Genomic DNA, 15,783 nt, shown 5'->3' on the forward strand with positions numbered 1-15,783 from the left:
TCCAAACCAAGACAAGTATTTAGAACCTTTAGAACCTTAGATTTGACAAGGCGTCATCTCTCAGCTATAGTTTTACTTGGGTCTAAAGTAAACTTGCAGGGTTTGGCTATGAAAGTGTCTTGTTTGATATCCCTAGAAACACAGTGGTACCATCAGGTCAGTCCATGTACATGAGCATCCTGTGTCCTGCAGCATCCACAAGCCTTAACAAGAGTAAATAACACAGGTTAATAGGATACTCTTCCACCTTTTCATAATTTTCAGTTTAGGGACTTTCTAAGCCAGATGGTGGTTGGTTTTTTTTTTTGTTTTGTTTTGTTTTGTTTTGTTTTTTTAGTATTTAGTAACCCCCAGTGGATTTTTTCCCCCTAAATTAACTTGTCCAGTCTAAAATTTGTCCCCCAAAATTTGCTCAAACACTGACAGGCTCCTGAAAAAATATGAAGGGAACCTCTAAACTCTGCCCACCTCATATTCTTCCTTTGCAAAACACAAACAGATGGCAAATTAACAAATGCTGGAAGGCACACACTTTAAGCCCTGTGCATCACTCAGTTATGTGTCTATCTTGACCTAAAGCTAGCCAACTGAAAACTCCAGCTGCAATAAAACCTCCAGTTGTAAGAACATAACCTTGTGGATTAAGAGAGATTCACTACTTTAAAAACAGAATTCTACCTCAATTTGATCTTGTCAACTAATTTCAGACACACTGTTCTTGTGCTCATTATTACTAAGTTTTTAAAATTCCACTCATTTGACAAATCCACCTAACTTTAGCCCTGTTTCACCACAGCTGCCAAGTGCAGCCGTGTGCAAGATCATACAATTTGATTCTCAGCTGCAGTGGCAAATTACTGACACTGTTCAAAGAACTCTCAGTTAGCTCAGTTTCAATCCCTGCAAAGCTGAAGGACAAACAAGCTTTCTGCATTTTAATCGTGTATACCACAGTACATTCAAAAAATGCTGCAGAAACCTACAGCAATTCTTCAAGGTTTGATTATTACAAATCCAGATTAGTAATTTTGTTTTGTTGGGGATTTTTTTTGTTGGTAATTCATTATGACATTCCATGAAAAACAATGCATGGAGAACATGCATGCGTATCAGAAGAGTAGAGAGTATTATCCAAACGTACTCAGAAACCACAAAGTCAGATCCCTGCACTGCACTTGCAAGAAAGTTTAATGGATTATCTCAACCCTTCAAATAGGGCAATATCCTGCCACTCTGAAAACAAACTGTGACCTCCAGTGCTGCATCTGTTTGTGATGGCAGATCTCCAAGCAGGCATGATTTATCTCAAAATTAGAACTTCCAGAAAAATGCAAGAAGTGTCATCAACCTTCCAGTCAGATCTCATGAGCAACGTTACAGTCAATTTTGGACACACTTCACATGCTTTGTAGATTTCGCTGAAAACCTTCTCAAAAAGAATTTTTAAAATTATTATTATTATTATTATTATTATTATTGTATCCTTAACACTTCCACAGATTTTTGAGTCCCTGCAGGTGTGTGGTCAAACTTGGAATTGTCCAGCTCAGCCTGTGTTTGTTCAAATACAGAAAAGGCATACAAATTTGACAGAGTCCCTGGAAAAACGGGGAATCATAAAAGGCCCATCTGAGATCAGCTGCACAAATCGTAAGAACTGACAGCAGTGTCAGAGAGAACACAACATGGCCTTGACCACACCAAACAAAAGGAAGCTTTTGATAAAGAAGGGAGTGGGTAAGGGAAGCCCCATCTTTCCTCCCAGGAAAGCACTGAATTAGTTTTTTACAAGGCTGAGGCCCCACCGTAGAACATACTTATTTCTCAGCAGTTTTGATTGGATCACCACAGAACACTCTTACTGGTGCTCTGTGGTTATCTGATATTGTTAACATTTTTAGGTTTTCCAATTTTCTGGCATTCAAGGTCTGGAAAAGAACTTCTTCATGAAGCATTTCATAAAAACACATGACAAGTTCTTCTTCACCCTCTTGTTATTTCTGAGACTCTTTAGACTCTTTAGTCAACTAAGAACAAATGCATTTGCTTTCAAAGCTGCAAGTACCTCTCACTAGAACGCTGATGTTACCAAAGTCCTGCCCTTGGACTAAATGTGGACTGTCACAATTCACAACACAAGGAAGAACAGTATTTGAATATTACCACAGCAAGAAATGTAGCACATAGTAAACAAAGACCAAAGGGAAGAAACAACTGCAAATTTATTAAATCCATAACTAGTTTTTGGATTTGTTTTTCTTCTTCTTCTCAGGCAGCTTTGGACACCAGGGAAACTTCTCAGAGGACAGCCTGGTTTTACTTTTACTAATATATAGAATATTACAGAGGACCTGCCAGCAGCGGATTTTGAGTCTGCTTCTTCTTCAAAACACCTTCAACCTAGTAAGCAAGCAAAGACTTGGATCAATAACCTCAGACTGCAAATCTGTCTGCAATTCTGCTGAAGGGACAGTGTTCTTCATTGAATAAATACCACACACTTCACAGCTTCAGACTGACAGCTCAAACTTCATCCAAAAGCTATAAAACAGCCAGGGTATTGAATAAAGCAGCAAAATATTTGCTGACCAAAGTCTCATTGCTGAACATTTTTTACAGAGGTTCTTGGAGAGATGTAAGGACTGTTCCCTGCAGAGCTACTTGCAATCAGTTAAAAATTTAGAATAAAGTGAGATCCACTGCAGAAAAACAGCAATAGCCCCATGCCTGTATTTAGTTACCAAAGGGGTAAAGAGCAATTGCTATGTGAGGAGAGTACAACAGCTGAAAACCTACCTAAATTAGGGATCCCTAATTTTGATTTACACCACTGCGGCTCAGCAGACCAAAGGGCCACCGACACACGAACTGCCTGAAACATACCTTTTCAGCTGGACACAGGTAATTCTTCAGAGGCTACAATTAACTGTTAAGAGCCACAGAACAGAACAGACGAACAGAAGCCTGTTTAGAAAGGTCTGGAAGGAGGTCTTGAGTGTTTAGTAATGATGGGTTACCTAGGTGCACCCACAGGCAGTCCTTATCTCTCACTACCGATGTTTGCCATCTCTGTCTCGACTTGGATGCTCTGCAGGTGGTTATCTCAGTGACAGAAAGGTCTGCACTGACTGAGGAACATAACAAACAGCAAATGCCCAGGCTGGCGACCAGCTGGGAGACTTCTCATGGCCAATTAAACACAGCACAGTACAGTACTTTATTTCCTCTAACAGGAACAGTTTTCTGCCCTTCTCACTACATGGACAAAAATTCCATTTACATGTCAAGAAAAATACTTTATTTCACTGGGAGGAGAGAAAACACTTAAGAAAACCCTCAGTTCTGAAAATTATAAAACAAGCCATTAAAAATCTACTCTTGCATCAGCCAGATTCAACTGTTTGTGTGTTATTATTACATTACACAGAGGAAAGGTCAAAGTATTAATTTTTCGGTTCAAATCAATATGTGGAAGAAAACTAGAAATATTAGCTATGACACTCCTTGTAATTATCATGAAGCACCAATCAAAATGCTGGCAAATTACTGTTATTTATGACCTAGGTGGCATTCCCTTTTCTTTCAGCCTTACAGACAGGCACTGCATAATGATTCAGATCAGACTGCCTACAAAGTTGTTGCATATTCAGTAATATTCAGTGTCATTGCATGCCTTGGTCCTTTAGGATTCATCTCTGTGGATGCTGAAGTAGTACCAGAAGATGCAGCTCAGCGTACAGCATCCTACACAAAGCAAAAGTGGTCATCCAAAGGGTCTCCAGTCTGGAAGATGACATAGGAAGCTCATGGGCTGGATAACTGTGTACCAAGCATATGACAAACAGTCACAGCCCAATCAATCAATCAATCAATTCAATACCATGTTTAAAACCTGCTCATTTTAAGTAAATAATGCACTTGTAGTTACTTCTAGTAATAGTAACACAAGAACCTAGAACCCCGTATTCTTGAGTCTGACATATTTGATCTCAAAATTGGCACCCAGATTATTTTTTTCCCTTCAAATTACAGAAAGGCATAGAAAAGCAGTGTAGAGTTGTGGGGTCTCACTTCACATGCTTTGTAGATTTTGCTGAAAACTTTCTCAAAAAGAATTTTTAAAATTCTTATTACTATAACTGTATTGTTAATGCTTCCACAGTATTGAGGATAAATAAACCTTCAGCCTGGCAAGATGTTGCTTTGGTAGCGGAGCACACGCAGCCATGGGTATGCTGTGAAAGGAAGACTGAAAACAAGAACAGCCACACATACTTACTTGTTTCATCATGAAGGTGTGAAGGACCCGTTTCACTGCTACATGCGTAAAACAATATACACCTATAAATAACCCAGGTTATTTATATATATGAACAACCCAGGTTGCAGTTTTGGACCTTACAGAGAAGCCATGCTTTCTCCATTCCAGTTTTTTGTTCTTTCAGGCAAACAGCTTCAGTTCCAGGCAAAGGCACTTCTGCCCTGCCCAGGCTCTCCCAGTGCCACTGCGGCATGAGATCGGTCAGAGGGGAGGCAGGTGCCCTACCCCATAGCAGGCTGCAGTACCGAGCCAGCAGCTGCACACCCATCACACTCCCCGTGCTCCGGTCAGGTCCCCATCCCCAGCACGTCCCCGCTTTGGGAGCGGAGCCGCTCCCGGGGACGCTGCCACGGCCCCCGCCCACCGCGACACCTGCGATCCAGGCCCTTCCCCACGGGCCGCACGCCCCCGCAACCCTCCCGCCAAAGGCACCCACCTTGTTGAGGTGCGGGTTCCTGGTGATGTCGTAGCCCCGCTTCTTGATGGCCGGGGCGCGGCCGGGGCCGGCCGGGGCGCTGCGGGCCCGGCTGACGGCGAGCAGGAGCGGCCCCCGGCCGGCCCCCACGGCCCGCAGCAGGCGGCGGCCGCAGACCCCGCCGCAGCCCGGCACCATCGCCGCGCCGGTCCTGCCGAGGGAGCGGCGCTGGGCGGGCCCGGCCCGGCCCACGCGTGCCCTCCCAGGTGTGCCCGGCGCGGCGGAGCCGCCGAAGCGAAAGCAAACCCGGGAAGCAGATCCCGCCGCAAGCCCGCGGCGGCCGCCCCTCCTCCGCTACCTGCGAGCGCTCGACCGGCGGCGCAGCGGACGGGAGCGGGCCCGCCCCCGCCGGGGACAGCGACACGCCCGGCCCGGAGCGGCGGAGGCAGCGGGGCTGCCGGGCAGGGCACCGCACCCTCGCCCCTCCGTACCCGCAGCGATGGAGGGCGGCGGGTGGGCTGCGGCGCCCGGGGAGCCTGGACCAGAACACGGAGCAGGACAGCGGAGGAGTTCCGCTCAGTTCTGCTCCGAGGAGTTGTTAGTGCGTAAGGAGCATCTTCAAAGAACTTTTCAGTCCGGGAGTGTGATCAGCCGTGGTTGGTTAGGCATTTCAAGCCGCATATAATCTATAAATTCCCTATGTGAAATTTATATACACCGTATATTGTACATATAATGTATTTACTGTGTATGTAGCTAGTGTACATAACTTGTATTTCTTTATGTTGTAATTATATATTTACTGAAGAAGGCAGGTCCCTGCAGTCCTTTTTTTTTTTTTTTTTTTTTTTTAAATATTTTTAAATATATAAATGAACTCTTTTATCCTTTAAAATGGCGAAAACATCATCGCCACTACCACTACCATCACCACAACCACATATGTGGAAAAAACAGTGCTCTGATAACCCCCTAAAACAGAGGAAGATTAGTGTTCAGTTTCACCTTACGAGCAACACTGCTTCTGTACCTGCAACCCTCTCATGGTCATGTCTGCTTTGCTAGAGGGACACTCTCCAGCTTATCCTTCCATTAGTGTTGCTGTCTGCAGGTGTATGTTAATATGCTTTAATATTTCTGTGGATAAATGATACAGTTCCTGCAGAAAAGACTAGACTACAGAGCAAAAGACAACCGGATGGATATGGTTGTTTTCCCTTGCCTTGCCTCTAGGCACTCAATAGAACAGACTGTTGCAATTTGATTCCACAACCTTATGATTTCTCCCTAAAGAGCACAGGTCTTTGTGCATTGTTCTCAGTGCATTCAGTATATTTACACCTCTGCTGTAGGCAGATTATCTTCAAGCCACATACTTGAGGACTGTGGCAACTTAATAACTACTACAACTATGCGTGGGTGGTAGAAGACTCCTGGAAGCAGGGTTGTTTGTCTGGTCTTTGGGTCTTTCCCTGAAAATTTGGAGACCCAGACAGTGCAGAAAAGGAGTATGTGCATCACTGAGGCCAGGATATGATCAGGGAGATTGTTAGTGCATAGAAGACACAAGAAGAAATATACCACTAGTCTTACTTTTTTTTTTGGTGTAGCTATAAACTGGAAAAATCTGGAGATTTTGATCTCCTCAGGAGCGATCTGCATAAAAGCCAAGTCAATACCATGCCAGCTTGCCAAAGCTTTCTTCCTCCCACCAGGCAGTTGGTACACCAGGCACCGTGTTGGTACTCTGAGATATTCGTGGCCTCCCCTGGACTTGCTCCAACAGGTCCACATCCTTCTTATGTTGGGGGCCTAGAACTGGATGCAGCACTCTGGGTGAGGTCTCATGAGAGTGGAGTAAAGGGGGAGAATCCCTTCCTTGACCAGCTGGTCACACCACTTCTGATGCAGCCCTGGGAACGTAGGCAGGGGAATGGAGAAATGATTTGCCTCGGGACACACAACAGGTCAAATGGCAATGGTGGGAATTCCTACACAGCCCTTCTACGATGGATTGGCAAAAAGTGCAAATTGGGGAGTAAGGGAAGTGCTGTATCTGTAGTGTCTCATTTCTAAATGGGCTGCAGAAATGCCTGCATATGTGATCTCCCATGATCGACTGCTGAGGTTATTGGACAGGGCTATTTTTAACACGTGCACAGGACTATAAGTGTTTTTGGCTCATGCACACACTGCCACAAGAAGATATATACATGTATGTATGCTTTTGACTTTATTGTTGCTGTGTGGACTCTTCTGCATACTTTATTTCCTTAATTTTAAAATTTTAGCTTATGTGCTTCTCAGAGCAGGATTGTATTATATATATACAACTGTAAAAATAAATTTTTCTCTGCAGCCACAAATTGTCTCCCTACTTTTGTGCAGCCACTAAATAGTGCCTTGCAGGGGCCATCTCATCTTTTACCTCCTATTGGCTGACAGTAGCCATCAAACTGACTTTTTTATCCTAGTGAGAAATACAAATGCTGGGCCTCTAAAATTTACCTGGCACTGCAAAATAAAGCTTGAATCTGATTTAGATTCATTATCTCCAAGCTGCAGAGTGGTTGCTGTCAGATGCACTTGAATGTACTTCATCTAATGTGCAAACCTCTCTTGAATGCAAATTGAATAAAAGGGATGATGAAATTCTTGATTAAAAAACTAGAAAGAACATTACAAAAAAAGCCATAAAAGCAAAGAAATGCACACTTATATTCATCATTGAGGTCTTAGGATTTTTAAGCTATTTTTCAGTGGCAGGAAGGAAACAATGGTTTGTTGAATGGGATTCCATATACACTTGGGGATTTGAGAGTTGCTACAGAATGCAATTGAACTTACAAAGCATGTTACAAGACCCAATTTATTCCTCCAGTAATTTAAGAAACCTCTTTGTGCTGTGGCCTTGCATTTAACATTTTGGCATCTAAGGGAATGCAAATAAAATACTCTTTAAGCTTACCAGAAAATGAATCTCTGACATATAAAGCAGAATTGTATAGTGTCTATTCTTCTACAGCATTATCTTTCCTCTCACAAAATGAATTGAACTGCAGTTATAAACTTTCATTGTAGTGATTTTCAAATCAGATACCTTGAGAATTCCTGGCATTGTGCAGCCATGTGTCCCCTGGTTTATTAGTTTTTGCACAGACTATATACTATTCAGACTGTTAATTTAAGTTTATTGTGACATGAGAAGCCTAACACAACAGGAGTAATGAGTTTTGGTTGAGACCCCTCTCTACAACAAATAGTGGCTAGAAAAACTGTAAGTGCTGGAGAAGAGTCCAGAGCCAACTGATTCACAGACAGAATCATGGAGTCATGTAGATTTGAAAAGATCTAAAATCATCGGGTTCCAACTTTAACCTAACACTGCCAAGTCCACCACTAAACCATGTCACTACACACCACATCTTTGTGACTTTCAAATACCTTCAGGGATGGTGAATGAACCACTTCCCTGGGCAGCCTATTCCAGTGCTTGGTCATCTTTTGGTGGAGAATTATTTTCCTAATTTCTAGTTTGAACTCCCCTGGTGCAACTTGAGGCTGTTTCCTCTGGTCCTGCCACTTGTTACTTGGTAGGAGACCGACCTTACCTCACTTCAGCCTCCTTTCAGGCAGTTGTAAAGAACAATAAGGTCCCCCCTGAGCCTCATTTTCTCCAGGCTAAACAACCCCAGCTCTCTCAGCCACTCCTCATCAGACCTGTGCTCCAGACCCTTTCCCAGCTCCATTTCCCTTTTCCAGCCACACCTCAGCCCCTCAATGTCTTTCTGGTAGTGAGGGGCCCAAAACTAAACACAGGATTTGAGGTGAAGCCTCACCAGTGCCAAGTTCTTGTTGTGCCAAGGAGAACAATCACTGCCTTGGTCCTGCTAAGATTTGAAGACATCACAGGGATCATTAAGCCAAGCTTCCCCAAGTGCAAGCAAATATATACTTGATGTTTAATTCACAAGGATTCACAAAAGTCTGTTTTGGATGCAGCAGCCACGGAACCCTTCTGTTCACCTCTAATGAACACAAGATTCAATGTTACGGACAGAATGCCACAGATGATCGCATGCTGCCATAAAATCACAGATCCCTGCAATGGGAGAACAAGCCTCTCTGGTCTTAAAAATTCTTATTACTGCAACCTGTACCATGCAGTAAAGTTCAAAGTTTTTTAAAAATATAAATAGAGTTAATGCCTCTGTGCTAACTCCATATTATCTCATACACATTACTGGAGGGACATGCAGAGGATTCTTGTTCATGGTCACATAGTCAGACAGTGATGGAGCTGGGAACAGGAACCATATATCCTGGCTATCAGTCCCTTGCTTACTCTGTCTTCTACCACTAGGCTGCCTTTGTCACAGCTTACTTCCTTGGTGTATGCTCTCACGGTGTTATTCTACAGCAGTGTGAGACTTCACTGTCATCCAGACAAAAAACCTCTGCAGTTATGCAATTAAGGTCTTAACCAGACTCTTGGACCTCTTTCTTGGCTTTGGCTAATTTTAAGTGATACTGATGATGGTTCATACTTACACCTCTTAAAATGAATAATGAGGATGGAAATAAACATACTTTAGTCAATAAATTCTCCCTTCCTCTCTAATACGAATGCTGTCTTTTTGTTGTCGTTGTTTTACTTCCATCTTACTATCTATGTCCTAAGCAGTGCAGTAACCCTGTAAGCACATGCATGATCCTCAGTGTCCAAAATTTTGAAAAGGACAGAACAGCCAAGACAATGCACTGTTAAACATCTCAACCAATTTATAGTGATATATAAGCATTTAATGTCAATTTATTTTAAAAATATTTTTTTCATTTGCATGGGCTTCAAGCTTCTTGCCATAAAAGGTGATAATTGCAAGGGTGATCCTACGAGATGGCTTTTAAAGGTTCCTTCCAATTCAAGCTGTTCTATCATTTTATAATTCTATTTATTTCAGGTCATGTTCTGCCATTCCTAAGTCTTCCAGGGCAGTACGAGTCTATATGATGAAAGGACAAAACTGTGTGCAAAGTTTTGAATTAGAGAAGATAGTTTTACTTCATAGGAGTATTCACTGGGGTCTTTGACAATGGGATTTTAAAGTGTTTTCATTGTGTGTGTGAAAAGGCAAGGTTTAAAAATAGCTATTTTTGAACATTGCAAAATCAGGAAATAATACCAGGTTGTGTATAAGTGAACATTCTGAAAATGATTTCAGAGCCAGGCAAACCTGGGTATCATTAAAAAAAAATCATGAAGAAACCTGTATGCCTACATGAAAAGCATTCTTCACTCATCTTCTACAACCAAACAGTTGTCATCCCTTCAGTTTTTGGATCTCATTCCTAGAAGACAAGGCTTACTAATGCTAGGTGGAGCACTCTCCATGTGCTATATTTATATAATGCTCTTTATACTTATCCCTATCCCAAAGGATATCTTCCTCAGCAGGCAAGTCTCCAACAAGAACTGTAGTAAGAGTAAGGACTGGAAGAATTCATCTGTTGAAGATTTCTCGGGCCCTTGGAGAAACTGGTGCTGGTGTGCTACAAGATCCCCTTGGAAATCTGCTTTAACTTGACTGGCCTCTGTACAATTGTATTAGCTCTGCCATTAACAATCAGGAGCTACCAAGTGAAACTGCAGCCATAGTCTCCTGGTGAAGCCATCTCGTTTGTGCTGTATCCAACAGCATGCCTCCTTTAAACTCTTCGGGAGGGGGAAACACCGGCACAAAATTTCCGAGCGATAACCAGTGCACAGAGGGCAGCAGCCTCGCACTGACCTCTGCTGTGCCTCCAGTTATGCACAACAGAGCTCTTCAGAGCTCTACTGATGAAGTACAGGACTGATAAGCAAAGTAAATGGCTGAAAGTGAGAAGTAGCTCAAAAGGTCAGCTGCAGAACAGGTACAGATGTACTCAGCTGCTGGCACTCTCTCCTACCTGGAGCTGAGCTCTCAGTCTTACTGCCATTTAAGAAAAATATGCATAAAGTCAGTTTTTCAAAGTCCTATGCAATGATAAAATACTCTTTTTAAAAAAACCAACAGGCTTCAAATCATGTGGCATAAAAACATGTTCTGTACATAATTAAAGCAGAAATGTTTGCCGCTTTTCTCATTAAGTGCGGCATTTCAAAGGTTTTCAAAACTTTTATCTGTTCATCAAGCCTTCAGTTAATTCTCTAACCTCCAACATAATCTTCCAAAAAGCCTTTGGGTCTGATTTTAGGAGATTTTGAGTCTCTTATGCATCTTAAAATAAATGAGAGCTAGCATTTTTGAAGTCAGTGGGCCTATATTTTTCACTGATATAATTCAGGATAGCTTTTTTTGACATTTCTCTTATTTGCACACTAGCAGAAGCTTAGCAGCCTTGTATCACTGATCTTATGTCTTAATTCCAAACAAACAGCATTTCTCCTGCGTGCTTGTAGTTAGAAGTATCTATTTATTGCAGAGACACGAAAATCAGAAAGTAGGAAATGAACACTTTACAAGGCCATTTAATAAGAGTACAGGAAAACTTGCATTGCTAAAAGTAAATTATTTTTGATAGTTCACTGAGAAAAATCTCTCAGATACGCTGCTGAGAAGATCTGACAGTTTGGGTAATACACTTTATTTCATGGAACCTGCATGCATGAGAGCTGTAGAGAGGAATTTTAATCAGCGTGTTAATTTTCTAATCAAAACTGCTGCCCATCATTACAAACAGTGGCTCGCCAAGCTCCAGCTGAAGCCCAGCTTTGCACTGAGGCTGCTGGGAGCTGGGCAGACATGTGCTCCTGCTGACTCTGCTCTGAGAAATCAACTTCTGGCAAAGGAGGTGGACAACACCAGCTGGCTCTGCTGGTGTTGTAAACTTCTGCAGCACAAGTTGCCAACCCTGTGTGTCAGAGAGGGGTGGTGTTGTTTTCGGTTTGGGCTTTTTTCTTTTTTTTTTTTTTTTTAAGATGAGGGAGAAGACAGCAATTATAACATTGAACCAGGCAGAAATGAGTTTGGGTTGGGTTTTCTTTGCAAATAGACATTCTCAGTCACAGTGGGGAATTGTGACATTGCAAAGGGGATGAATGAATTAGTTGGCAAAGTAAGAAGAGTCTCTACTTGTAGATGTAATGTGCAAATGCTTCCAGCACATCCATACAGGCTATTGAATCCATACAGAAGTCTAGGAGGCTTCCAAAAGTTTTTTAACCCATGGAAAATGTCACATGTGAAAGTTAATGCTTTATGAATTGCCATTTAATACAAGGGGAAAACACAGATCATTGTAATGGTGAACGTAATTTATGCCATAATGAATATTAAATGATGAACTAATTTGTGTTGCTTCTAGATTAAGAGGGAAGGATATAGCAAGCCACAGGCCCATCCCTAGGGAGCTCAGGCTAACTCCACTAACATGTACTGGCATGTGCCATGATGATGAATAAGCTCGTTCTCTAGGGCTGAGTGGAGACAATCCATCACTGATACAGAGTAATCTGCAAGCAGCAAAGATTGCAATGAGCCATTTAGAAGTGAGGAGATGCTTCCTAGGAATTACAAAAGGCAATTTGATAACAAAATAACTTCATGTCCAAAGCTCATATCAAAATTGATGTAAAACTCTCTCTGTTTCCCAACATCACCAGACACAGCAGTGGAAAGAATTGGAGGGGAGAAAGGTAGAGACATTCCAAGACCAAAGTGCACACACAAATTATAGATAATCTCTAAAATCTGAAGACCTGATGAAATCTGGACATTTCCACAGGGTACATCATGCACCTAGCAGTAGTGTGTGGGTGGGCAGTATGCAATAGTGCATATTTCACTGAAATGGAGCTGTGAATGTCAACATGGACAACGCCTAAGAACCCTCACTTTTCTCACTACAGCAGAATATGTATGAGTCCAGTGCAAGGAGCAGCTGAGGGTTAGTGAGACAGATTCTCAAAACTGAATCACCAGAATAATGAAGAGGAAACGGATATCATCTTTTTATCACAAGACGAACTATCACTTGCATGAGTGTCAAATTGCCAATGCGGTGTAATAAAAAATTGTATAACACAACAAAATGAATGAAGGGCCTTTGAAGCCCAAAATTATACAAAATGCTCCTAAGACATTAGATGGTGCTTAGCTGCTGAAACCAGCAGGGATAGAATAAGATACGTGAGCAGAGTCTAATCTTGAGCAAACAGAGAAAGCTATCACCAGAGGCCACTTTCTCCCATCCTGAGATAAGCACCTAAGAGGCTGTGAATCATCGGCTGGGAAGTGCCTGACTCCTCTCATCCTAAAGAATGGAGGTGTATCTTCAAGCTGCTGTCTAATATTTAAACAGGCAAAACAAACTAGGATTAACCCTTAAATCCACCTGTACTGAGCCCAGTTTGTATGCCTTGTTCACTACAGTTTATAAACTGACTATAAACAGTTTATAAACAATTATTTCCCTCTCATTGAAGCTGGCTGCCTCCATTACTGTGTCTTCACACCAGTATTTCCTGGAAAAAGCTAAACTCTTCCAGCAGTGAGAGAAGGGTCTCTGCTGACAGCTGACTCCTGGTTAGACGGTGTAGCAGTAGCAGTGAGATCTTGATAACTGAAGGATTAAATCTGAAAACAAAGGTCTATGTCTGTGCTGGAAGGAGGGTGGAAGAGAAGATGAAATACAGAAGCACAATCGCTTTGGAGTACTAAATGTGCTGGAGTTTCTGGTACGACAGTCTGTGTACCAACAGCCATAATTAAAGTGCAGATGTGTCCTTGCAGCCTGCCAGGCTTCTCCCCGGTCCCAGTACAGGCAGATACAGAGACCTTCCCCTTCCCACTCGCATTCTCTGAAACCTGGATGCTTATTGACACTTGGCTGTGTTTCAGAGCCTGTGTGAGTCACCGAGCAAGGGTTTATTACTCATCGCTGAGCAATAGCTCAGGAATGAGGAGCTCCGGGGGGGTTCATGTGTCGGTGGTCACTGTGGATGTGATGTTAAATAGGGCAGGTTTGCCTGGGAACCCTTGGAGTCATCCCTGGGGACCCTGCGAGTCATCCCTCTTTCCTCTTTATTTATTTATTTAGTTAGCTAGTTTGCAACAGGGTTCAGGGACAGGGTGTTCCTGCTTTCTGGGTTATTTTGTTACCCGAGGGTGAGCAAGAAGACAAACTGTGCAAGAAAATGGATTTTATTCATTGTGGGAAAGTCAGTGTATACGGGGTAAAAAAATGTGTTCCACATTCTCTCCACATGATGAATTTAAGATTCATGTGGAGATAAACCAAAAATACCCATGAAACAGCTTTGGTTTTTGCATTTCATTTCCACAGGAGATTCCCAGAGTTGTTTGTTTGAAATAAACAACATAAAAGGAGACCCTCTGCCCACTCTCTGATGTGAAGCAATTAATGGCTGGATCAGCATTTCCACTCTTAATTCTGCTTTTCATATGGTTTGTTTTAAAAATTTGCTCCAGTCATGAACTTACCGTGTCATAATACTTTGCATTTAGAAAAGTCTTTCATCTGAACAGCACAAAGTGCTTTGAAAATGTTAGTCAGTTAGTATTCACACTAGCATGGGAAGTAAAGGCTTTTTTTTCCAAGAGAAACTGAGGCATTTGGGGTCAGACACCCTGGTGACATTTTGTATGGTGATATGACGGGGTCTCAGAAACCCAGATTTCTGTTCATTAACTCTGATAATCACTTGAATCCATCACTCTTTTGATGTTCTACTTAAAAATAATCTTTTTCATTTTCACACTAAGAAAAAATTTTAAACAGTTACTTCACTAAATTTTATCTACATGGCTAGATACAGCTTTCGGATATCAGGTAATAATAAATAATAGATTGTAAAAAATATCTTGTATGTATAATCCTCATGAATGGTTGTAACACTTCATTGATGAGACAGGGGAAGTCACCTGCTGTTGATCTGCAGTCATCTAATGGGTGTCAAGCATCAAATATTAACAGCACACTACATCTGCACTGCAGCACTGCCTGCAACTGATAATGCAGATGGGAAGAGGAACCGTAAATTATCCTTACCCAGGGCAAAATTTGCCCTTGGTCTCATGATCGTTAAGAGTCTGGATGGGGTTAAGTCTAGGTAATTTAAGCAACTAATTTACACTCTAAATTTCTAAAACTGAGTATAACAGTTCTTTTCCATTACAGGCTGGGTGCCCATTTCTAAAGGCACTGTAAGGTTCCAAAGATACTTCCCTCTTTTCATTGTCCATGTGGGTTCCGAGGTTCTGACTTTTAAAGGATTACTTTTTAGCTGGTTACAATTCAGGGTACCACTTGGTTGCCTCCATTAGGCAGGTTGGATGCATGTCTCCTTATGATGTTCTGCAAAAATTCCAGTGGGATATTCAATGCCTAAATATCACTTACTGATTTCAGCACTTGCTGCAGCATTTAGGACTTCCTTAAGGATCTCCCAGCCCAGTTTTTGGAGCTGGTCGTCTCCATGAGAATATGTAAATTCACAACACAATAGAGATGAACTACATGTGAAAATCTTATTTTTACAGTACAAGAAGCAACTCTAAAAGTATAATTTTTTATTTTCTTGCTCATTTTGCTTAGGCAGAACAGCTGCTAAGATGTTCTGAACTGTGGCAGACAAGATTACCCAACCATACCCTGCAAGATGTGACAGCCAGCCTAAGCCTGTGGGTGCTCTGTGTGTTATGGGAATGACTTATAAAGAAATAAGTCAGAAATTACCCTTGTCCTTTACAGCCTTGCTCCCTGACTTACAGAAGATTGCAGAAAGTGGTTGTGTCATGCAATCAGGAGGAAGGGAGGAGAGAAAAGAAGTTTTACAGGAGCCCACAGGATTACATAGCTCTATTGAATGCCAAAACAAATAGTTCCAAGTCAAGTAGTTGTAAAAGGGTGAAGTATATGAAGGAGGTATAAAATCTGTGAAAGGGAGATGAGATGCCTCTCCTGCCCACCTGCAAGCTGGAACAGTTGGGCACAAAAAGAACTGGAGCTGGGCTATTGAGGTCCCAATGCTCTCACAAGTCAC

General features: G+C 42.2%; 1 protein-coding gene across 1 annotated transcript in view; it reads right to left on the reverse strand.

Moving 5' to 3' along the window:
- The window catches only part of ME3 (malic enzyme 3), a 119,515-nt gene extending 114,431 nt beyond the window's left edge, over positions 1-5,084 (reverse strand). The window contains exon 1 of the mRNA XM_063394449.1: positions 4,758-5,084. Within this exon, the coding sequence (XP_063250519.1) occupies positions 4,758-4,934 (177 nt within the window). The 5' untranslated portion in view covers positions 4,935-5,084. The remainder of the gene's footprint in view (positions 1-4,757) is intronic.
- Between the last annotated feature and the right edge of the window lie 10,699 nt (positions 5,085-15,783).

This window comes from Prinia subflava, chromosome 3, assembly GCF_021018805.1.
Source record: "Prinia subflava isolate CZ2003 ecotype Zambia chromosome 3, Cam_Psub_1.2, whole genome shotgun sequence".
Lineage (NCBI taxonomy): Eukaryota > Metazoa > Chordata > Aves > Passeriformes > Cisticolidae > Prinia > Prinia subflava.